The 26,265-nt window shown below is 45.7% G+C and overlaps 1 protein-coding gene across 2 annotated transcripts in view; it reads right to left on the bottom strand.

Annotated features, from left to right (window-relative positions):
- gli3 (GLI family zinc finger 3) overlaps positions 1-24,409 on the bottom strand; it is a 132,038-nt gene extending 107,629 nt beyond the window's left edge. For both annotated transcript variants that reach the window (XM_035416009.1, XM_035416010.1), the window contains exons 1-2: positions 24,000-24,409; positions 2,938-3,111 (exon numbers count right to left, since the gene is read on the bottom strand). In XM_035416009.1, the coding sequence (XP_035271900.1) occupies positions 2,938-3,070 (133 nt within the window). In that variant the 5' untranslated portion in view covers positions 3,071-3,111; positions 24,000-24,409. The remainder of the gene's footprint in view (positions 1-2,937; positions 3,112-23,999) is intronic.
- Positions 24,410-26,265: the final 1,856 nt, after the last annotated feature.

Raw genomic sequence — 26,265 nt, 5'->3', positions numbered from 1 at the left:
GTGCCTTCAATGATATTTTGGGGGAGGTGAAGTGGTTTACCTGGCAATATTGCTTCTTACTGTCCAAATTACATTTCCCTAAAGATGACCAAATGATGAATCAGCATATTCCCATTTGAGCTGGGAGCATTTACAGTCATCTGAACAGCGACGTTGTGTCCAGAAGCAGTGGCAGAGATGCAATCAAGGAGCTCACTGGTAACAAATAGAATAACAGCAATAGTGACTGCTGAATTCTTTCTGGCAATACCCCCTGGATCGCTGTGGTCATTAGCCAGGAAGTAGCTGGTAAGTGTCTACCAATCACCGTCTGTGCTATTCTATTGGCTGTTACCAATGTACTCTGTAATTGGTTGAGCTCCTCTGTTCACAGCATGACTGGCGTGCAAATATTTAATTATCCCGACCCACTGCTGGGCAGAGCTCAAACACTTCAGCATCTCTGTGAATATGGAGGCCTAAGAATTCCCCATGTATTGCCCAGAATCGCACACAACATATCTGAGCACTCAGCCAGGTAGTTCAGACAAGTCTATATAGGGCAGAAGAGGGTTTTAGTAAAATAAAGAGTTAATATGGGGACAAAGGTTCATGGGCTGTAAGAAAGTCACAACAAAGGTGCCTTAGAGATGAAATAATTACTGAAATGCAAATTTAAATGAAACAAGCAGGCATTTCACCGACTGGAGCGTACTGGTTTTCAAAACTGGGACTTGGGATTTTAGATCACACATTTTTCAATTACATATCTTCTCGGTACGGTCTGTCCATTCTGTCTTCCGAGAGCCGCTCCAGCTGTGGGGCAGCTCCCCTGCACCCCCACTACCACATAACCCCCCCCCCCCCCGATCCTCATTAGCCCTGACTGAGTTAACGCTGTTCTCACTGCGCCTAGGGTTTCCCCTCCTGGCTCTATATCAGGGGGAAAATATTTTCTTAGGCCCTTCCTGTGAAGTGCCAGTCACTGGTGTTCCACAGCTGCTCACAATCACATTTTGTTTGTCAGAGGGGAAGGGAGGGGTTTACTGGGGTCAAAGTTGAGGGGGTGTTAGGTTACACCTGATAAGAGGTTATGAGCTCTCGGTGAGCCTGGGAGTGTGTAGTAATGATAATGCACAGCAGATCTGGTATTCAGCCTCTGAAACTTTTTTCAGTCAACATTTGTTTTTGTTTTTTAGTACAGGATTTTTATTTTCTCTTTCCCTTAAAGGTTCTCTGACAGAAAAAAAAATCTACAATGAACACTCAGGTTGTCTAACTGAATCTGGAATTCATTTTTTGGTTTAATTTGTGTTTTCTGGGAAAATCTTAAAATTAACCAGGGAATGCGTTTTGTTGATTGACTAAACACAAAGTGATCTAAATGGCCATTACTGTCCTTAAATGCTTATTACATCCAATCTTTAAATGCTTGGTATATCCAAGCAAACATGTTTTACAATGGTTTCCTTACGGGGTCTTGAAATTGTTGTTTCTAAATTGGTCAATTTCAATTTTGCATTCTCTTTAATTTTCCTCTGGTATCCCTTGTTTTGTGGAACTCCATAAAGATTAGAGGTTCATGAGCACTACAGTTTCTAGCAAAGACAAACCCACCCTGTCATCTTGAAGAATAATTACAAATATTCCACCAACGAAAGTCGGCAATCACAGAGTGCAAGGGAATTATATCCATGCGTTTCCCCCCCCTCAGTCAAACTTTTACCCCCTCTCCCCTTTAATTAATAAAACAGTGTTAGCCATCTGGGAATGAGTAACAGTGAGAATGTTCCCAAGACGCTTCAGGATGCATTCCATGCGCCTCCCCCCAAAAACCCCCTGCCTGCCCCCCAACTTCCTGCAAAAACACAAGAGTCTCACATATGGACAGAACAGCAACCCTACAAGTCATTAACCCTCTCTGCGACTGCTTAATGTCTCCAACCTGGAACTTGGAACGACAGCATTTGACATCCTACAAATCAGCGGTAACCAAGGGCGACAGACCTCTCTCCACTGACACATGCGCGCGCACACGCACATTAACATGCGCAGACTCCCCCCGTTCTTTGCCATGACTTTTGCAAATGTGCGCAGCTGTAATTTGAGGCAAGGCCCTCTGTTTTGTTTAGAGTTTACTGGCTTCTGGCTCAGTCGGCTTTTGAAAAGTTATTAAAACTGCTACAGCTCCGCAAATGTTTCAGGGGAACACACCAAGTTAGTTTCATGAGACAGTCAAACACAAGTCAAGGCTGGAGATAATTATTTTCCCAGAATGACTGCAAAATGTATTAAACTTCATTAAACGTCTATATGTGGCTGAATTTGTCCTTTAGAAAAGCAATTTCTTTCACCACTGACACGGATCTACTAGGACCCATCTGTTTACATCTCACCGTTTCTACTTGCTTCCAAAGCTTGTTTCCGACTGCTGCTGAGACCTGTTCTGAACCTGTCAGCTCGCTACTCTCAAGTATTTACAACCATGAAAGGAGCAGCTCACCCTACATTTCAGTCATACAAACACATCATTCAGCAGACATTCGCACCATGGACAGAATCCGGCCCCATATTTACTGAACCTGAAATCAATACCTCTATTTGACAAAATCCATCAAATGTCAAGTGATTTTTGAGAAAGATCAACAGGGTACTCTTGGGGAACCAACCAAAGGTTTACATAAAGCTAAGGCTACTAAAAGGTTGCTTAGCCTTTTCATTTAACCCTGATCTGTCAGACCTCTCTGTGCACACCGGGTGATTTGCTCGCCAAAAAATTTGACTGTAAATATCAGGTCAGAAAGGATTGTGCAGGATGGAAAATTGGTTTAAATTCATTCCCAAGACAGAAACAGTGGAACACAAGAACGGGGGTAAGAGGGCACTGCACACGGCAGGGAGACTGAATGAGAGATAACAGGCTGGGAGCCGGGGGAGGAGAGGGCCGGCGTTCCTTACCATTGGACGTGGTGCTGGAGGCCACGGCCTTCTCGCTAACGTCGGCGCGGCCCGAGGAGCCCTTGCTGGCCACGATGGTCTCCACCTTCTTCTTCTTCTCAGCTGCGGAACTGGCATGGGGCTGGGCTTCCATGGCGACTGCTCATTCCTCAGCGTCTCATGGAGCCGGGACACCTGCCGGAGTGCAAGGACAGGCAGACGAATGAGGCCTGAGCGGGCGGGGCGGGGGGGGGGGGGGGCTTCCCAGCTGTGTCCTCTCACAGGTTCCTCGTCTTAGCGGGGAGGAGATGGCGCTCACCTCTCTTTACGTTCCCCCCCCCCCCCCTTTGGTTTCCCTTAGAGACTGGAGCGTGAGCAGGGAGCAGAGCTAAGGCTGAGAAAATGCTGCATGATGGACTGGACTAACTAGACCAGACACCTGTTCCATGTATAGCTGCAGGCTCACGTTTCCACCCTGCAATCCCTGCTATAAAAATTCTATGTGTTTCTTTCAGACTTCTTATGACTACCATACTACCATTTACAATGGTTTAGCCATTGCACGGCCTTCAGCTGATCCAGACACTAATTTCTATGATGGGACATGTATGTGTGTTCAAGGTGCAGTACCACTAACTCAACTTTACGATCTTTCAACGTATCAGACTGGGAAATATTGCAGTGCGCCCAATCAAGAAATCATTGAGCCTGCTCTGCTGCTCAACTGGGCACGAATGAAACTGTTTTTGAGTCTCAACAAGTGCATCAACAAGAACCTCTTCAACATGCTTGATGATGGTGGGTTTAGTTTGGGCCATGGTGAGTGACTGTTCCAAAGCGGAGCACCAGGTACTTGAGAGCGTTTGAAACATCTGAAGAATCATTACAGTATGGATGAAGCCTTGTGGCCCAACCCAGATCGGCGTTATGGCAACACATGGAAGATTTCATGACCGCGTGCATATTATGCCTTGACCTTACACTGCTGTGATCTTAACGCAGTAAAAGGCGTTACCACAGCCTGGACAGCAAATAAACATGGAGTTCTGCACTCATTCTGCACGATTCTGCACCAGAAAGACGAGGAAAAAACCTTGAGGGGAAACAACCAAGAAAAACACAGCTCACAATCAAAAAAACAAGGGGTTGTTTGAGGATCCTTCAGGGAATATCAGGGTTCTAAAGCCCTTTTATGCTCTAAGAAAGTTATTTTCACTGCTGTTGTTTTCTCCTTTTTTTGTCTCAGATTTTTTTTTGTGTGTGTGTGCTCAGTCTTGAGTTGCTTTGGACCCCTTGAGAAGTTCCGTCAGTGTCAACCTCGGCAGGAACCAGTGCAGGTTTTCTCCAGACCCTTCCTGTTTAGAGAGCGTCAAGCCCTGGGGTGTCGGAACCGCCACAATGAAAGGGACTCTGCGATTCTGAGACATTTCGGTGCTCTGCGTGCCCCGGCCATTCATTTGGGCCCTTCACTTATCCAAAATGCTCAATACTTCAAACATTATTCCTGGAAATATTTAGTCGGCATAACACGGTCTTTCAATTGAGAGAGGCTTAATTACCACACAACTTTATAACTAAACGCCTACACCCCCAGAATCTGCCCAATTAAAGGGGTGTGGTGGAATTGGCTCCATCGTATAAGGCTGCCATTGAACTTTGGAAGACATCTCCATCATGGTCTCACAGAATTGGGGCTCAGGACCTTAGGCTAACACAGTGTGCTTTGTTTGTTTTTTCCCCCCTCCTTTAACAAAACTCTGAGTCAAAAGTCTACTTCCACCTAATAACAACATCTGCAAGTAATTCTGGGCACAGAAAAGTGCAATTATTCTGCAAGCAATCAAAACAAAATCAAACAACACAACATTTTTTCCCTCTAATCATTTGCACACGAATCCATGTGTTACAACCAATCTTGGCTAAGATGTTTTCTAATCTGAGAAGTTGGCCGAAAAAGAATTCTGGCTCGAACTTAAAAATTACGGCATTACAGTGACACATCCTGAAATTAAAGAATAAACAGTTTTTGTTGATGCCTTGACCAAAACTAATTCTCAGGTCGGAACGTGTGCATGCTAGCCGGACTGTGTATGCAAGTCAATTTTCACCGGTTAGCAACTAAAGGATTTCATAAAGGTAGCAAATACCCCAAGTGAGTCTGTCTGTGAAAAACGAGAAGATCAGTTGTTTCTTTCCTCTTTTAAAACATGCTGAACTGCCTTGATTGAACGATTCAAGTTTTAGGAAAAAGGAAAAAAGCTACTACTTTTTCCACCTAATAAAGAACTGGCCTTTGACCTGCCAGTGTATTTGTAGTGAGTCTGTGTGTGTGAGAGAGAGAGAGAGAGAGAGAAAGAGAAAAAGAGAGAGAGAATGAGCAAGTGCTCATTTGTGTGTATGGGACGGGGGGGGGGGGGGGGGGGGGTGTTTACCACCCTTAACCCTCATTTTTCCCCCCCAGGTGAGATAGGAGAGGAAGAAACAGAAATAAAGAAAAGGTTAGTGTGAGAGGGAGGGAGGGAGGGAGGGGAGAGAGACCCAGGGAGCAATAGAAAGACAGAAGGAGGGGGGGCATAAACATTCCTTTGGTAAAGCAAATATTCGGAGCTCTTGGCCACTCAAGCGTGGCTGACCCCTTTTGTGCTCCTTGCAGCGGGCCGCGTTTCCAGAGCTGCAATTAAAAGCGGGACCTTTTCTTCCCATAATCCCCCCGCTCTCCACACTGGCACTCTAGCCCCGAGCAGTCCTGCAGGTGCACCTTCCCTGCATCCCTCTGCAACATCAATAGCACCTCGCAAACATCGCTCGCACTTGTAGCTCCTGAACAAACGTAACCCTGAATGAATTTTACTGCTATGGCACCTCGTACGATATTGCGGAAGGACCTCGGACATAATCTCCAATTAGCGTTAAGAGGGTCTTACATAAATTATGCTGATCTTCTATAGCAATGTAATAACCATTTGCTCATTTTTAAATTAGTATTAGTACTTAGGATTAATAGTTTGTAAAGTCATAAAGATATCTCTCCTTTATCCTGAGTAGTGGCTTTCAATAGCCAAAGTTTTGGACTGAGGATGATGTATTTTGTATAGAGTATATTGGCGTGTGTTTGATTTTTTCATTGGGCATTTTGGTGTTTCATTTCCAATAAAATATAGACCAAGCCCTATTTCCAGACCTTTTGTACCTTTTTAGTCAAACAAAAACATCTTATGTTTCAAATTATGGTCCAGACCCTCAGTTGCACAGGGACTACGATAGCAAGATAATGCATAACACAAAAATATTTCAAATATCTAGATAGTTCCAGCATCCAGCAGTCCCCCAAACCGTATTACTCAATCTTCAGTGCTGCTGTCCAAAAACACATTCCAATTATTTTGCAACAACCATCTTCGGAGAAAAACATACTTTGATAACAACAACCTGCAATTGCTATACTCCAATCCGCAATTGGTCTTTGAACAAGATGATCCGTATAAAATGATCGAATTACTGGTTTTTGGTCCTTGAAATATGTATCTCACACATACTGTCACTGCAGAGAAACACAAGGCTGTTTCTTCATTTTTAGGACCATAATTCCTTCACAGAGAAAGAGTGATTAGCCAGGTTTAAAGTAGCACACTTGAGTCTGCACGTAATAATAATGATTCTTATTTTAAGCACATTAAGCAAATCAATTTAACATAAATTATACGCTTTGGTGACAAAAGCTTGGGATTTGAAAGTCTGCTACCAATGGTGCACATCAAAGTCAAAACGAAAAGAAACTTTTGCCTCTTTAAAAACGCCATGTTTACAAATGCAGTCATTTCACAGCATGTCTTCTAACTAAGAAATGAAAGCAATCATGTGGGAAGATGGATAGGCAACTTTATTTCATTTTTTTTTTTTACATACATTTCTATCAGACAAACCTACCCCATAGCCTATGTGTATTTTTACATATGTGCGCTTGCACACACGTACCCATCTACACATACACAGGGACGCACATACCAGTATGTACATATATTCTTGAACTGTCTTTCTTATTTGGCGATTTTTTTATTTATTTGATTCCCCCCCTGCAGTGCCTGGGTGTGACGGTACTGTAGTTGTATTCATTTCATTACGGGGTGCGCGGAGCAGAGCGTCCCCCGGGGGGGGTGGGGGGCGGGGGGGAGAAGCAGGCAGCGGCGCCACATTCATCATCATTACATCAGCGGCCGCGGAGATCCTTTATCTGACGCTTATCAACACCGCACAAATACACTAAAGAGAGCAACGTAGCAGGAGAGAGAGAGAGAGGGTGGGGGAGAGAGACAGAGAGAGAAAGCAGGCTCGAGATGAGAGAGAAACGAGCGCTGATCAGTCGGCAACAAAACAAGGCTCCCCCTATATCAGCCCTAATTGAGTTTTATGCCTTTACTTTTAAGAAAATAACACCCGGTGGTTTTGTAAAGGTGGGGGGGGAGCGGTATTACTTGTGAATTTGGGGAGAAGCATATATAGATGCATATAAAGCTAAGATACTTACAGTGAGTGGGATGAGAGGACTGGGGGGGGGGGGGGGGAGGGTGGTTGGGGAAATGTGCTGTGGGAGTGAGCACTGGTGGATGGGAATAGAGGAGATTTAACATGGGGGTGGCGGGTTGTTGGTTGGATGCGTGGATGGGAAAACTAACAGGCCTTTCTCTGCATCAATCTTATCAAAAAGCACTTACACTCCCTACCCCCTTCCCATATCAGGGGAATTTAGGAATAAAACAAATTCTGGCTTTGGCAAACGTATTTTCTTTGGAAAATGTACGCACAGGGGTTATGGGACATGGCGGTTAAGGGAGAACAGAGCAGCGGCAAGAAACAACCACTGACTGCGCGCACAGGGGACTGTCCCAGCCTTACACTGCGCACCTGTAAAGGGGAGTGAAGCGAACGAGTAACCGCAGGGTAATGGGTTCGCATCCCAGGCGGGACACTGCTGTTTCTCCCCTCGAGCAAGTTACTTAACCACCACAGCTTCTGCAGATATCCAGCTCTGTGAACGGACAACAAATAAAGAGCAAGCTTTACCAGTTCCATTGAATAAGGGCGTGCACTGAGCACATAAATAGCATTATTACACCCGTTTCATCTGTCAAAGCAGAGCCCTTCTCAGCCCGGCCAGGCAGGGGGTCTGAGTTCAGCCGATCAGGTTTGGCTTACATACCGTGTCCCGCAGGGTAGCAGGCCCTGCACAGTTTGTAACCCATTGAAAATAAATGCCCCGAGGTGCTACAATTCTGATGCTACGCTCACGCTACACTCACGTTGTGAGTCATCTTGTCACTGTTCAGCCTGAAGAAGGAAAAAGAAGGAGAGGGAATTTTCTCAAAATCTGTCGAGTTTTAGTTCGCACCTCTTCTAGTTCCTCACGTATCACTTCTACTAAAGTATTACAGGGTGCTCAATTTTCAAAATTAAACTTTTTGGGTTATCCCAATGGTATTTTACTGAGGACACTTGGTGTCAGTCAGAAGTGGGAACAGCCAGAGATAAATAAAGGTTAGATAGATAAAGGTTTATCTGTGTTGTGTAAACTCACACAGAGCTGTACAGTATTAAACTGGTAGAGCATTGCACACCACTGAACTGGAACCGCCCTCTGCATTACTGAACTGAGAACGCCACAGTGATGTCAGACGAGTGCTGGACTGCGAGTTATTGAACCGGTAGCGCGCCGCACAGCGCTAGCCCGGAACGGCACAGGACGCCGCCGCGTACCGGCGCTCCGACGTTGGGCCGGCCGCCCGCCTGCGCGTGCGCTCCTCAGGTACCGCGGGCAGATAAAGAGCCCGCCGCATCGCCCCGTGCGACGACAGACGACGCGCTTCGTTCCGGCCTAGCGCCGGCCGGAGAGGAGAGGCTCTCTCTTAGCGCGCGGATGAAAGGCGCCGGAGGAACGTCTCAGAAAACAGCGGACACGTTTCTAAAAAAACGGGTGTGGGAAGGGGGGGTGGTGTGCAGCCGTTGCAGAGGGGAAATCATCCTTTGGTCTTTTTCAAGGGCAACTGTGCGATTGCGCTCCCTAGCCCTTCAGCAGCTTTCCACTGGCTCTAATAAGATTATCCCTGTGCGCTTCTGCATTTCCCAGACCTTTCCACTTAAGACGCTTTGGAGAACTGGTGTGGGACCGAGCGCATTTTACAGCAGAATGAGCCGAGAACATCTTACATTCCTGGGTAACAAACAGACACGATGTAATCTTAATGCTTACAGAATTCCTTTGCTTTTGCTACCCCGTAGATAACGGGCAAATAAAACCCGCGCGTCGACGAAACTCCAGTGTCCCGGAGTACTTTCACGGTTAACCCTTTGATGTCTCGCCACCTTTTGTTCGTTGCTTATTGACTCGTGTGGGGGGGGGGGGGGAACCAACGAAAAATACATTTAAAACCGAAACAATAGAAAATTGGCGTCCTATAATCGTGGATAGCTTTAATCATTTAAGTGTGTATGGGTGATGGAATAAATGTTCCTCTAATTTCAGGGTACTTCAGTTTCATCCAGAAACAAATGTGGGTTGAATTACCATCGAGAGCTTAACCCAAACACTTAATTATAATTATATCAGCAACAATAAACAAAGTACATTACACACATGCTGAAGTTCCAGAGCGGGAGCCGAGGCCCTCCCAGTGGAAGCATGACATGCCGATCCGGCAGACCAAAGGGAATGAAAGACAGCGGGAGATGGGAGGATTTTCCAAATGTCAGGGAGGGATCCTCTTTTACTCCCACAATTCACTGGGGGCTGGGCTGTCTCCCCTCCGGCATCGGCCCTCTAATCGCTGCTACTTGGACAAAGGGGGGGGGGGGGGGCTGTGGGTGGTTGGGGGCGGGGCAGGCGATCGATTTTGTTAATGAGTTAATTCCTGAACGACGCCTGTGCAAACACAAAGGTCGCACCCCGAAATCGCTTGTTCCGTTCGAGCGTTCTCTGAAACGGATAAGCACAGACTCGTGAAATTATTTATGTTCAGCCAGTGATGTTTGTTTTTCACTGCAGTAATGTCTTACTGGGACAAATGCAGACTAAATACTGATTCTGGCAAACCAACCACACTATTAGTGCCTGTGGGTGCAGCCTCTGGAACAAGCAACACATTTTATAAATTACAGCACTCAGAAATGTGCCAACATAGAAGTACTATTCTCATAATGCAAATATCATAGAAAGTGTGCATGCAGCTCAGAGTCACAGGAGTTAAACCTTCTTAGCTTAGTCTTTCAGAACCTATCCCCAAAATAATATGTATTTTAAAGTTTTTTCCTAACCTCTTCTCTAAAATAATTGCTCATATCCCACCAAGACCAACTTCCAAATTCCATTGCTTCACTACATGTGCCACCAGTGTACAGGTAAACAGACAACACTAATGATCCCTTCAAGGAGCTTAATAACTACAAACAAGCTTCTCGGGTTCCCGAGAAAGAAAAACTCACTGCAAAACTTGAAGATCTCCCCCTATCCTTTGCAAATGCTGCCTCATTCTTTTTGCAGATGTTGGACACATTAATGGGGTGCCCTGAAGCTCTTTTTTTTGGAGATGTTTTACACTCCCCCAGGATCCTCACCAAGAATATCTCTCCTTTTTCAAAACAAGCTTTTGCCGCTGTCAAACCCAAGTGCGCTTTCTCAAAGCGGGGTTAAATGACCAGGAGACGCGCGAGGCAGCGAGCAGGATGCACACCGTCGGCCTGTTTCACATCTTCCCCGAGCGCGGCCCCGCCTGCGGAGAGTTGCTTCACGCACCGCCTGGAAACCTCCCCGAAGGACGGCATAACAACCGCACAGAGACATCCCGCGCTGCGCCGCGCCGTGTGTGTGCGCGCGTGCGTGCGTGCGCGCGCGCGAGTGTGTCTTTGCGCTTCCCGGTCTGTGTGCGCAACTTCAATAAAAGAAGGCACCCCGGGGAGGGATGAATCAAGGCAGAGGAATTCCTTTACTGATGAAAAACCGGGTCTCACGCAACACCATCCCTGCCGCTGCCGGGGAACGTGCTGGAGGGGAGCTGCAGCGAGGCTCACAGAAGGACAGGTAAGGCTTCGCTCGGTGGTCCGCCGGCGCGTTCCAGCAGCCAATCAGGACGCCTCGCCACCAGACACCACTACCCGTCCCTCGGAAACCGCGCGCGGTATCCTTCAATCAACGTAGGGGGCCGGCCGCTATTTTTGGTGCTGCTGCACAGTTTTCACATCAACGCCATCTAAATGCCTGCCAGGTGTCCTTAAGGTGACTTTCCTTGCATTCCTTGAGGGGATTTGGTGCATTCCCAGTATCACACATTTATAGATAACATGTTAGAGACCCACCTGCAGTTTACCTCCTAACATCTCACTGGTTTGTCACGCATTTTCTGTACAGAGCAGTTGGGGGCTGATATGGCTGATGCTTAGTTGAAGCTGACCTCAAAAGTTTTAATTCATTTTCAAATATCCTTTACAATTTGTATACAGCTGGTTTTGATTGTTTTCTAGAAAAAAAAAAGGAGTCAGTAAGTGTGTTTACCCTAAAAAACACAACTGGAATTTATGACTTCAGACAGACAAGGTCTTCCAGCACCCCACACGACTGGAAAAAAAATGTGCAATCAATTTAAATATTGAACTTGAATATTGAAAAACCACAGGCTTCCTAAACAACCCCACCACCCCCGCCGCCACCCCAACTCCGCTCATTTTCGGCGTCCATGTTTTTTTTTGTGTCATTTGGATGAACAGGAAAGAGAGACAAACCGTGATTAATGAGGGCTGGGTGCTGCGTTAAATAGCTACGGGGCAACAATAATGTGAAATAACACACAGAACAGGCAATCAGCCAGGCAAACTAGTCCCTATTACCAGCCCCATTAGGGAAGCTAAGTGAGAAATTATTCTGCCCAAGCACCGTGCCGATTTATCAAGCGGTGGCCATGACTCCCTCAAGAGGTCTTAATGTTTACTTAAAGACTACTGGAGATGTCCTCCCGATCCAGTTATTATGCCTTATTAATTCCCACCTGGGCCCCTGTTGACAACAACCCCCCACCCCCCACCCTCCCCAAACCTGATTAGGGTGAACAGAGGCCCTGGTGAAGTTGTCCTGGTGTTGGATTCTGCTGGGACGGAGTCAGGGGGAGGGAGGACTCTAAAATAAAGGCGCACTGTCATTATCACACTGTACTTCCTGTCTGATGTGGGCCGGCTTCCAAGCAGACGTCTTTTTTATTTTTTTTTTCTGTCCAGACATAAAGAGCGCATTCAGCTTTGAGGGCGCAGACTAATTGGTTGTGTGCGCGCACGCAGTCGGACGGACGGATGGATGCATGTGCGCGTGCGTGTGTGCGTGTGTGCGTGTGTGTGTGTGTACACACATATCCGAAGACGTGCGTGCCGCGTCCTGCCGTGCGGGGAAGAAGACGGAGAACAAAGGAATGAGAGGCACGCTGGAAGTCCCGGAAACTTCCAGCTCCCCGTAGCGCCTCCCGACAGCAAAGGGGAGGCATGCATTTCATTCCATTTCAAGCCAACCCCCCCCTCAACCCCCACCTCCCCTGCAGGTATCCTCACTGGGACTGACGCTACAGCGCCCGTCCCAGTTCCAAAGCGTGGCGTAGCGTCCCGGCATCATGATGCACGCGTGCACCAGCGTACAGCCTCCGAGGCGGGAACAGACACTGCCTTCTCTCACCAAATTACCAAAGCGGGCAGGGAAACACAAACAGCACTCTCTGCTGCACGAGGCAAAGGGCCTCTTAGGGAAGTGCGCCTAATGACATTTTTGCCAGTATATGCAACGCTGAGTGAAGGATTGTGGGAATTCCAGTGCTGTGACCCCCACACAGTAAAATGTACAGTGTTAATTCAACTGTTAACAGATAACATTTGGTCCCACTCTGGAACGTGGGACCAAATGCTATCTATTAAGAGTTGAATTAAAACTGTTATGAGTCGAATTAAAGCTATGAATATATTCTCAACACAAGCACACACACACACGTATGTTTATATATATACAAACACAACTTGTCAAGTTTTTGTTTTGTTGGTTTTTCACACAATCAGATTCAATCAGTTTTTTCTTTGCTCCTGAAGTGAAAGTGGACTGACCCTCTCCATGTCATCCTGAACCCTGCTAGCCCCCGAGCTTCCTCTCCCCTCACCTCTTCACACATCCCCCCCCCCCTTCCCCCCCCCCTTCCCCCCCCCTCCTCCGGCTACAGGCTCTAGGCCTCATGCGTTTCTCAGCTCGTGTACAGGCACGTCCGCGCCCTCAGTCTCGCGCCCACAGACCGCCGCAGCACCCCCCCTCACCCCCACCCCTCCAGCTGCGGCGCTGTCCTGCTCTAGACCCGCCCCCTCCTGAGGAATAAGCCGCCATGATGGCTTTGCCCTACACACCTGTGACGCGGTCATTCAGATTAAATGACCACATCACAGAATCAGCACTCTTATACTTGAACTGCAGCACTTCAGTATAGCATAGAATTCAGTATATCTCCTTAAAATAGTTTTAGTGTCTTTACAGGTTACAATGCTGAATGCTTGGTTTTTTAAAAATTTATATTTTATTTTTTACACTCCTCGAGCCAATGACAATCTTCCATTTTCCTTTGGGTAAACGGAATATCGATGTGCCAGACCAAGGAAAGCAATTATTTATATACTATATATAATACAATATATTCTTAATTTCCTAAATTAATTAAGCGATTGTTCCGCATGTGACAGCTCACAAAATCCTTTCCACTGAGACAGACATGCTGAGCGATGAGCTGGAATGAAGTTAATTTACTTTCAAAGAAAACCCCAGCGTCATTAAAAGCCGGGGCACTTGTGTTGTCTTTGAGTGGACATGTCCAATTTCGTAACGAATGGCTTTTTTAAAACGATTACGAAAACGCGGAACAGGAGCGCGAGCTCGCCGCGCGTCCTCCGGGCCCAGGGCGGCCGGCGGAGCCAGACATCTGGGCGTGTTCACGCACCTCAGCCGCCGGCTCGCTCAACCCGCTTCCGATAAATAAATCTGGGGCCGCGCGACCATCAATAACGGCCGTTTATGAACGACTGCTGAGCAGCCATTGGCCGGCTCTGCGTCAGCGGAACGCCCCCCCCCCCGCCGCTGCTAACACGTGAAGCGAAGACGCGCGGCAAATAAACGCATAAATTAAGACGGAACAAAACCCCATTAATTGGATTGAGTGGTGGGCGCCCGGGGTTAATCGAGAAGCATGGGGAACAGCTGTCTGGGCGATGGCGGTTGTAACGGGTGTAATAAGTCCACCCCTAGCGGGAGACGGGGCGGAAGATGACTCAAAGGAACGACGAACTCGGAGTGCGGCGTGCCATCATTGCTCTCTCTCTCTCTCTCTCTCTCCCTCTCTCTCAGTATCTCTCCCTCTCTCTTCCTCCCTCCCTCCCTCTCTCCTGACAGGCCGAGACAGCTTGGCTCCCACTGGCGCAATCTGGCACCCTTCACGGCCCCGGCGGAGATGGGAGGGAGCTCCCCCACACGGCAGGGGGGACAACCCCGCGGCGGGGAGCCACGCGCACTCACAAGCACGCCAACCGCGCATGCACAGACACGGACGCACGTGCACACTTACGCGTGAGCTCAGGTGAGACACCATGCTCACACACACACACACACACAGGTGATCAGATGTGTAAATTCACTAATATGTGCTTTTTATGCATTTGCGTGTCTGATCATGAGTTACAAGCTCTCTCCACACATGCAGTCAGTCAGGGACACACACGCTTTCACAGGTAACCAATGATCACATGGGCAAATCAATCAAATTTACATGAGTGATCATTGGTTTAATCCGTTCTTCAAATCATTAAGAACAGTACAAGCAATACCAGGGAACATCCGAATTGTGTCTGCCAAGATATTCCTGGGGTAATGCATTACATAAATGCTTCATTTTACAACATCGCCGTATGAATGAGTCTAAAAGGTTTATTGCCCAGGATGAGCTGGTTTGCATTGATCTCTGGCCAAGAGGGAAAGTGAAACCTGTAATGTCCTCTGGTAATATCTGTGAAATAGGGTGCTAATTATATCACAGGCAGCTTCAATAAGAATACTATTAACCTACACTGCATTAAGCATTAATCAAACTTTAAAGAAGCCTCTTTCCGTTTTTTTGTAAATACGGTCTACAGCAGGGGTATCCAGTCTTAACCGAAAGGGCCGGTGTGGGTGCAGGTTTTAGTTTTTACCCCAGCAGTAAAACACCTGATTCAACTAATTAACAACAGATGTCTTAGTGCAGGGCTAAAACATCCACACCAGCCCTTTTGGATAGACTGGATACCCCTGGTCTATAGTATAGCATAGCCACAAAATTTGGAACAACTCCCATTTATGGCAGGGCTTATCAAAATACTTTAATTATCTGCTTTAACTGTTTTTTTTCCCTAATTCAAAAAAAGAATAATAAGTACATCTATGTCAACCACAAGCAAAAAGAACTTATATGTAAATACACCACATTATTACTGTTTTCACTCTTTCTTCCTCTTATTTCCTCCAGTCTCTCACATACTTATCTCTTTCACAACTTCTTCCCCCCTCCCCCTCTCCTGCTCTCCATCATTTGGCCGGAGAGCTGGATAGAGGAGCCGCAGGTAAAGTCATGAGGAGTAATGGGAAGAGACAGGAATTTAACATGCCACACAAAGCCACACCTTATAAATAATTCCAAAAGCTAACAGGGCTCCGCTCTCCGAGTCCCACCCCGCAACTCCTCTCCGTCTCCCCAACAACAGGGACCTCCGGAGCAGCTCTGGGGACTCCGCGCGCACCCCCACAAATTGAGACAGGCGGTCTGTCCGAGTCTCTTCTCTTTTCGTCTTGATCTTACTAGCTCAAGCTCCGTTCATTTAAGGCTTAACCACGCTTCTGTTTTAGCTTGAGTTTTTTTGCGTGCACAAACGCGCGAGCGTGCACAAGCACGCACACATACACGCATGTTTGAGTGGGTACGCGGAGGTACGATGCCGTGAACAGAGAGGCGTGAATGTGTGTAGGAATGTATTTGCATGCACACACATGCATGGATGAACTCACAAACATGACACGTACACATGATATTATGGAAGAAACACACTCACACATGCACGCGTAGGCCCACACATACACACACACACAAACACACACTCTTATAAAGTAGGGAGTACTCTGAGAGACCTGTCCTGTACATCTATTTGTTTAAGCAGCTTTGGGAAGTAGACAGAGGCTTATATACTGATCTGTGAGGCAGAGGTGGACTCTCCCCCATCTCTCCCTTGCTCTCTACTCCCCTCCCCACACTAAAACACACACATGTGCGCACATGCGCGCACACACAAATGCACACACATGCGCACACACACACACACAAATGCACACACACACACACACGCACACACAATGCTCGCACACACATGCACACACACACACACACAAACACATGCACACACACACACACACGCACACACAATGCTCGCACACACATGCACACACACACACACACACACAGCAGACGGCGTGTGGACGGTCGGGGGCTCTAAAGGGGCCAGAGCGGACGGGTGGCGGCGGCTACGCTCGGCTGCGTGCCCCGCAGGCCGCGCTCGCGGAGCGGTGACAAATGCCCTGCTTGAGTTTACACAATGAGTTCTGGAAGCATCCGGGGGAAGGCGGCGGCGAGAAGAAACCCGCCGCACGTTTGACAAATGGGCCCCTTCGCACTCGGCCGTCGGGAGAAGGGGGGAACCTTTTCAGCGCCGCGCGCCGCGAGGCCTCTCAGGGACCGAGGCGAGACGCGCCTTCGGAGAGCGGCCCCGCGCGGAAAAAAAAGAATGAATTCTTAAAAAGTCAAGCCAGCTCCTTTTCTGAACAAGATGTATTTCCAAAGCAGGTTAACCCCTCTTAATAAAAAAAGACTGGGGAAACAGCAAAGTTCTGGATACAAACACACACACACTTGCATTTGGTACCACACTCGTTTTCAACACTGGCTTTTTTGGACGAGTAAGCCCATGGTTTTTTTTTCTGTTGTAAGTTACTTAGAGGAGTCTGATTTCCCTCAGCAGTATGTCGAGAGAGAGACAGAGAGAGAGAGAGAGAGAGAGAGAGAGAGAGAGAGAGAGAGAATGCTGATGACTGACAGCCTGTAAAACTGCTGGAGTCCCTGCTCCTTCAAGAAGCCAGTGTTTAAAACTTCTAGAACCCCCCTCCACCCCCCACGTCCCTCATAAGGAACTAGGCTTTGTCTGAGGACCATAAGGAATGGATCCCAGTTCCTTGCTCCCTGCAGAGTATTGTTAAAACACTGTCCCTTTCTGCAACCTAGCTCTTAAACCAGCACACTTTGCATGAGAAAAACCGATTAGTCTTCAAATGCCCGCACAGACAAAAAGGGGCCCTTTCAGTCCAGAGCTGAAATTTGCTCAAATAGAGAGTTCCCCTTTGTTTTTCTAAGATGAGGCATTATTTTTCTTGCAAGGCAAGGGGCTGTTAGCATTTGCTTGCAGAGTAGCCCCCACTGGCCCCCGGAGAGCGTAATGGGGGCCCCTCCCTCTGCCCCCGGCAGGGCGGAAGTCAAGGGTTGTGGTGGGGGGGTGTTTGGTGGGGGGGGGGGGGGGTATGCGTGGTGGGCCTCATTTCAACATGTTTGCAGAAGGGAGGGAGAACTCGGTAAGACGTTTATTCAGGTATTAACCTTGGAATTTGCATTTGACATCAGAACAATAACCCCTCTTCCACCCCCCCCCCCCACCCCATTCCCTCTTCAGACCTAACCCCCCCCAACACACACACACACACACACAGCCCTAGAGAGAAGATTTTCCGTCACGGCGGTGATTGACTGACTGTTCCGGCGGCATGGAGAGGAACACCGATAAATACAGCAGAACAACGCGCCGCTGATAAATCGATCTCGCCGACGGATCTGTCGGTTCGGTGGCTCACCGAGGTGATGAATTTGTCAACATTCCTTTTTCGCTGTCCTTTCGGAATGGCCACATAAATAAAGCAGTTGCACCAATATTTAGTGTGGGAGTCTGAATTACTTACTCCACTTATACAGTACAATATCACTACGTTATTGCATGCAATGTACTTGTTTATATATATATATATATATATATATACAGTATGTACATATATATAATTCAATAATTTTTACAAAAATTCAAGTTCAGAAAGATTGCTTTTCACTTAAAGGTTTATGGAAATTTGACTGTAGTGTACTAGTCCTTCCTGTTACTATGCAGAGTGTAAAGAATGTATTACAGAAAAAAATATGGTTTCACAAGAAAGTGATTAACAGAAAATGACGGTTAATACGGGAAATATGTGAATTGAAAATCTATGTGCAGTTACGTGACAGATTTCATGCAAAATTCTTGGGTTAATGTTCATAAAATCAAATCAGCTACCTGTGGTAATTTATTGCTTCTTTTTATTTATTTATATTAATGTGAATTTCACCCAAAAAGGCACTCCAAAACTGCTCTGTTGGAAATATAATACATTTTTTAAATTAGGCTTACGTCACTTTTTAAATAGCCGAATGTAGTGTTCTTGAACACTGGAGAAAACGTGCACGATAGAACAATTGCATGATGGGAGCACTTCCTGACAGTGGTGTAGAAGAGGAGAGATCACAGCTCTTCAAATTGGGCACAGAGCTCAGCACCTCTCTGCTCTTCCCCATCATAACACAGCACATGTGAGCCCCCCCCCCCCCCCCCACACACACAATCCCCACCCCCCCCACCCCCCATTCTTCCACACAGGGGGCTAGCTGACAATCAGGCATCAAGGCTGATGCCCTTCTACAAAAAAAAAAGAAGAAAAAAAAGAAGAAATCCTACCACTGTGAATAACATCGCCCAGCCCGACCTCACATGCCCCTCCTTCCGCCCCGCCCTCCGAGCAAATGGGCAGCCAGTCACGTCACCTCCTTTTCACGCGCCAAGCCGAGGGCCCGAAGACACTTTTACGACGCGCGGCGGCGGCGTAACACACCCGCGAGAGGGGCTGCGGACGGACTCACCCAGTCGCGAACCGCGCTGTTTGCACTCAGGTACTCGCGAAAAGAAAACGTGTTTGAAGACAAGCCCTCGGACTGGCGCTCTCTCGCCACGGCAGGCGTACTGTACCGCCGTCACCTCCTCAGACAGCCTCCCTCTCACCTCCCAAAGGTTCTCTTTCCCTTTTTTTTAAAAAACTTTTTACTTTCGGCCTCTGTCTGAGAACCTGAACAGCAGGTCCTAATCGGCGGGTCCGGTGTGTATTTTCAAGGAGGCCGAAAGCCAGGAGAAACACACCACCACTGTTAACACCAGGGAAGGGCCCGTTTAGCGTGGGGGAAACAAGAAACAAAATTCCCAATTTCCGGTGACAAAAAATAAAATAAATAAATATGTAAATAAGAAATAAAATTTAAAAGTGCCTGTGTGAGCGTACTCATAGTGGGGGCCGCGTGCTAGCCCTCCTCTGGAATCAGCCCCTCTGAAAGGTGCCTTTAGCAGCTCCTAAAAGTGTGGTGTAGGGGGGAGGGGAGGTTTGGGGTGGGGGGGAGGGGAGGTTTGGGGGGGGGGGGGGGGTTTGCGGGTCCCGTCCCGGGACAGCCCACAGAGGCGGCGGGCGAGCGTTTGTGCCGGGGCCGGGGAACACATAGCATTTTTAATCTGCGGCTAAGAGAGCGAGCCGGGCCAGGCCGCAGAGCGGCGCCAGATCTGAGGCATGCCCCGAAGGGCTGGCCGGGCCTTGGGATTAAGAGGCCGAGGAGGAGCCCCCCCCCCTCCCTGCATACACGCCCCCCCCCCCCTCCCCACCCCCCTTACCCCCCCCCCCCCCCAACCCCGCTCTTCAGCGGCTAAACGCAAATGCGTTCGGACACCTCGCTGCTCCTCCACCCCGGCGCGGCGGTCCAACTTTTTTATGCAAAGCTGCGCTGTTCCTTCGCCACCCCCCCTCCCCTCTCGATCTTCTCCTTTCTCTCGGTCGCTCTCTCTGACTTGCCCTCTTTCTTTCTCTCGGTGTCCTTTTTGAAGTCGATATATCAAAGTTAGGAATCATCAAAGTGTAAAATTTCATTTGCAGGCTTTTTTTTTTACCCCATTCACTACGGCAGTATTTTCAGAAGGCTGATCCATACTAAGTCACTTGGAAAAGACATTATTTGACTAAATTCCATTTGTAACATTTATTGTATTGTTTATGGCAACATTGTTGAGCATAAATGAGCAAAAAAAGAACGTTAGGGCAGACATCTTGTTTCAAGTCCTTCATAATTTGTTTTAAAATAAACAAACAACTGGTTTGCAACCATTTTGCACACAAGAGGGAACTGAACAGTGCAACATAGAGATGACATGACATAGAGGCTGCATGTACGAAACAGTTACACTTTGGATACCCCATGAATTTACAACTAGTGGTTTGAGCACCGTATAATACCAGCATAGAATAACTGCAGGAAAAGCACACAACCTGGATACTCATCTAAAAAACCCTTGCACATTACAGGATTTAAGAACCCCCCCCCCCGCCCCCACACTCAATTTTACACCCACTCCCTAAACAGGCAAAAAAAAAGAAAAAAAAGAACTGCAAATGTTTGCCGAGTGTTTGCTGATTTGTTTCACTCAGCCGACTGCGTCATTTCAAACGGGTCTCATCGCATTAGCATGACAGCGAATCTCATTACAACCACACACCCGTCTGACAAAAAAAGAGACAGGTATCCCTCCTTTCAGAAGCGAGGGGGGCCGGCGGAAAGCTTCCCTCCTCAAAGCCCGCCTTTAACGGCGGATTGGCGGGCCGCGCGGGCAGAGGGAAAGTCTTGACTTTCAGGAAAACCGTCCGCCCTCCCGGGGCATTAGCATGCAGCTTGTGAAGGGGCTATTTTGGCAGGAGGCAGAAGAGAGGAGAGAGACCGGCCCCTAATCTTGCTCCCCTGACCAGGAGCGGCGCACATTGGAATGCAAAGGTACGCCGCCGCGGAGATAAAGTTCTCTCAAGCTCGTATCTGACGGCAGACGTTCAAATGGGCTGAGTTCCCTGCACGTTCGCATTTAGAGTGTGTGCATAAGAGCCTCCTTCGCCAGGAGCAGACTAGCCTGGACTGAAAATAAACATTTTTGTTTCTTCATTTTTTTTTTTTTTTTGACTGCACTTCCTGATGTGTCTGAACAGCTCATAGAGTTACATTGACTGGGTCTGCATTTTTGGAATATGTCACCTGTATTGAAATACATTTGCAACTGAACTGCCCAATTTTCAAATGCCTTTCAGGAGCAAACGTGTTGCAGTCAATGGCAAATTATATACATATTCCTCATGCTGAATACATTCATCAGATATCATTCATATTTAATATGATGGAATAATAAGAAAAATTCAACCTTCATTTATGTCCTTCTCATTTAAATTATTATTCATAACAAAATATTTATGATAATGACTGCCTTGATTCTGGTGCTTAGACATGCTTATGCTCTGTTTTGTGCAATTTTGTACTTGATTCACTCAAAAAGATGAAGAGCTAGAAATTTATTTAGTTTACAATGTTCAAAATTACACTTGGTTCACTGCGTGTCTCATAAACACTATTTCACAAATTAGCCTACTAAATATATTCAAGTAATAAACACTGCTCCCAAAACCTAATTTTCTTGAGGTATGAAAAGGGCTGTTAGACACTAAAAAATATTTCAATGATACTGAACAAATAATCCAGTAACTGTAACCTGTCTGTGTAAAATCGACTCTACCAAAAATACTAAGCTGAGCTAATCAAGAATTAAAATAAAATCAAAGCCACCCAGTGACAATAAAGTTATATCGATTTCAAAATAAGTACAAATTTCACTTAATTTAAACAATTTCATTTCCGTTTTTTTCTTTCAAATTTGATATGACGTAGCCTACTCGTTTTTCTTTCTTTCTTTTGAGTCACCTAAATAATCAGGACTCTTTAAAATTAAAGACAATGGGCCCTATATTACAAAGATGTATGAATTGAATATAGAGAAAACACGGAAAATAGCGGATGCAATTTATACAATTAAAAAAAAATATTTCAAACAACACTGTCCTTACAAAATACAGTAGGATAACGTGCTCGTGTAATTATAAACTAAATTTCTTCCCGACAGCAACATGTATGCTTCCATGACACCGGTGTGTCAAGGTGAATAAAAAAATGGTCCAAGTAATCTTAAACAGTTATATTTATTTGTAACTGTTTGCAATATCAAACAAGAATCCATTATGTGAATCGGAAAAAACAATGTTTTCATCTACAAAACAAATACGCAAAAACATTTAAAAGTTTGCTATGCTATCATGAGATCAGTTACAAGATTCTGAACAATTGTCGTTAGACAGAAATCAGTCATTTTAAGATGTACATGATAGCCTAATAGATGGACCCTCCTGCCCGTCCCCTAAACATGCGAGGGGGACTGTAACTGGAACAGTAAATCATTGTCTTTTTCTTTCGCACAACAAGGAAAACAAAGTTAAAGCAGGCTAAATGAAACGGTGTAATTTACCCAAACTTGTTAGCGATTGTGAATTGTGCATACTGATGTCCAACTTTAATACTTCTCCCTCTGCAAACTTTAAAGTCCCTGTTTATTATTTGTATTTTTTTTTTTTTTTTTTGCTAAGTGCCAAAAAAGATTTAAACAGGCCCGTCTCACACGGCTGCACGCCTCGAACCCTCTTCGTTTCTATTGTGGAGTGAAACCCGAGACACGAACGGTTCACCAGTCACTCGCACTGAATCCGACAACTAGATAAAATGTGGAGCAGCTGGCGTGGAGCAGAAGGAAAAGTTTAAAACAAATATCTACACATGAGGTGGCGGGCTGCCATCTGACAGACCCACCAGCCCAGCAGGCAAGAAATGCTGGAAGGGGGGAAAATCGTGGAAACAGAAATAAAACATCGGTTAGTGTGGTAGTGTTCAAATTAGTTCACATAAAACAAATAATATTTGATTGACGTGAAACGGTGTAGCCCAGGTCACAACATATGTGTGTTTATACTGTCAAAGTATTTCTCTGCTAAATCCATCAAACTTATGAGGCAGTGTGTAAGAGACCTATGCAACATTTTATGCTACAACAATGTATTTGTATCTTACTATTGTACATGAACTTCCACTAAAATCAATAGTACATGCATCCGATTTGTTATGGGGACAACAACAATAATTAGAATATTTAAGCTGCTAAACGTTTTAATAGGTGCCTGTAAATCTGTCGACTGTTTAACTTCGTAAATCGATGCAACGATAAATGAACTGCGTCCAAGGCAACGCGCAGACAGATAATCGATTGCAGACTCGGCATCGGGAAATCTCGCTGAAATATGATCACGTATATATTTGCCCCCATGCATTTTCTTCGGCGAGGCTCCAAAAAAGTTTTTTCTAACTGTGGCGTGACTGGAACACAAAGTTTTAACCACACATTTACCCATTCGAATTACGTCTGAATTTCAGAACCTAAAACAACAAAATGCATCACCTTATTCTCAGAATTAAACTACACTTGAAATGCAAATATTTTATGAAAAAGGATATCCCTTTAGCCTTTAGAAATGTCGCTTGATCGTATTTACAGTAGGCAACAACGAACGTCCAAACTACCGCGCTAACTTTCCCCAAGAAGTTGGCCAAGGAACAACAAAACCACAAGCGCTTCAAAAAAAAGTTTACAGCGCTGTTCCATCACGCTGCGTGCACATTTCTTCCAAAAGACAAATAAAGCTCACCATATTAACAAACGTTTACAGTTCGTAATGTCGAAAATAATTTTATTACGACGCTTCCCTTTTATGAACAGGGATGTTTGTAACAGTTACATTTATTAACTTTTTGTTTCTCGCCTCGTGCACCTCGACCCGTGTTCTTACTTTACAAACTTATACTTTTTTGAAACGTGATACCTCTGACAGTCTGGGACAGACATTCAGCTTTTTTCAAACTTTCAAAGCTGCCAAAGACCATGCCGTTCAGAAGAAGAAAATTCATCACGCTTCATCGTGTTCTTGCACTTACGTGTTCGAGGCTTGTTTCTCTTCTTCGGTATCTTGCTTTTTCTTTCTTCTTCGCGCAGTTATGCCTTCTTCGCTTTTTGCAGACGTGCGCCGCGCGCTTTGGAGTTGTCTAACAGTCTTGTACTTTTCGTAACCCTCACTTCTAAAACTGTCCAAAACCGCTCTACGGGAGAAGTTTTCCTCCTTCCCCCTTCTTCTCCTCCTTCCTGCAGTAAACTGACCTCAGCGTTCACTGAACTAACGGCTTGGACCTGTCTAGCTACATACCTTCCGAAAGCTGACGACAAAGGGACATATGGGACATATGAAAAAGTATCTCGTGGAGAGTTGTTTCTGTATTTTGTGTGATTTTTGTTAAGAAGAAGGCAAAGTGTGGAACTCCAGCTGCTCTTTCCTTTGCATGACTCCTCCCTTCAGATCGCTCTCAAACGCACGCTCCCTCCCTCCCTCTTTCTCTTCCTCTCTCCCTCCCTCCTTTCTGTGATCCCGCTGGTTCGCAGCAATCACGGCGCAGTTTTCGGAGACAGCGTAATCACATTGGGAGCGATTTCTCCGCTCGCCAGAACGTGTCGTGCTGAAGAGATGTAAAAAGCATATACATAAAAAGATAGCCTAATTACTCATTTGTAAAACTAAAGCCCTGTGCATAAAGATTTATAACTATAGGTTTCATTTATTCTGATTATATCTTTAAAAAATACACTTTTTAAGCACATATTTTATTTAGAATTTATTCAAAATTAATTTAACGAAAATAGAGCTTTTACGACATTCCACTTCATTTCATATTTAAAAGATTTATATTTTTCATCGAAGTAAAACATTCCTGTAGATATATAAGGTAAGTAAACGTCAATAACTTGTCACAATAATAACCCTGTTTAGAAGGGAGTCTGAAGTATTTTTTATTATTAAATAAAACACACACACACCACTTTTTTCATGTCTGTGTGTGAGCAATGGAGAAAGCAAGGACAAATCACCTGTGTGTATGGTTTGAGAGGGAGGGGGTGTCACGCACACACATGGTATGGTAGGTATAGAGAGATGCTGAAATAATTTGGAGAAGATTATTAAAGAAATAGAAATACATGTTACTGTCACGTCTTATGGAATTAGTGAATAAAATCAAATCAGAATTTATTTCAGAATCAGACATGAACTCCACATTTGGTGGTTTTGCTCGACTCAAGCGCAGCTTCTGACTGATCTGGTAATTGCACATTTGTGGACTGGATATACCCTCAGTCATTGCGAGAAGGGTTCACGTAAGTGCTGTGCTATTTAAAAGAACCACACGAACAGCTATACCAGAATAACATTGCTTCCAATATACACGATAGGACGTGGCCACATTTCCTGGGATTTGTGAACTAGATCAGTTCCTTGCTTGTGTACCTATGCAGCACAGGCATTCATGTGGGCCCTTGAGTCCATAGTTGGAGATGACTTGGGCTGTTTAACACACAATATATGAAAACAACTCTTTTCAGTGGTGGAATGGAAAAGCAGATGACGATCTCAAATCTTACAATAGCTAATTATCTCTAGGTGACATGGGCCCATTAGACTCTTGTTCAGACTGTAGTGCATTTCGTAAGATACAGTGATGCATTCATTTGTTACCCCTGCACATGGATAAGATATTTCCCAGGCTATTTCAGCATGTCCCACATATTGACGGCTGAGATCCCTCCCAGGGGTGTGACCTGGAGAGTGGAACCCACCCACTGTTGTTCCCCTGCCACTGCATGCCAAGGCGAACCTAGGCAGAAGTCTGTCTGTGGCATTTGGTGTGCTTGACTCAGGAGCAGTTACATATGTTTTTTGGGACAGACTAATGGTGAGACGTTTTTCTTTTCCATGCAACTAATTCTGGATATTCTGTTTCTGATATTTGCTTTCATTAAAACTATGCATCTCCAAAATTCTCAGAAATTCCACTTGGCATTTATCCCACTAATTTTCCCATTCAAATGCCCAGCAGGCAGTTCGATAGTCTCACGAGATGCAATACAACGTCTCCTTTGCTATTATGTAAACACTGTTGTATTGCTGGTGATTGGCTGCATTTCTTGATCAAACTCTTCTTGCAAAATAATTCTTAAAAACTGGATTTCTATACTGTGAACATTCTCAGGATTTGTATTCGCCTCAGAAACCTGAGGTATGCAATCTTTTCTTTTTCCATTTGTGTTACCATAATGGTATCTGTCCAGAACAAAAGTCAGCATTCTAAGCAAAACATTTAAAGCTCAAACACAAAA

The sequence above is a fragment of the Anguilla anguilla genome, chromosome 4 (genome assembly GCF_013347855.1).
Source record: "Anguilla anguilla isolate fAngAng1 chromosome 4, fAngAng1.pri, whole genome shotgun sequence".
Taxonomy (NCBI): Eukaryota; Metazoa; Chordata; class Actinopteri; order Anguilliformes; family Anguillidae; genus Anguilla; species Anguilla anguilla.
Note: the sequence above shows the minus strand (reverse complement) of the source record. Positions and strands in the feature narration are given on the sequence as shown.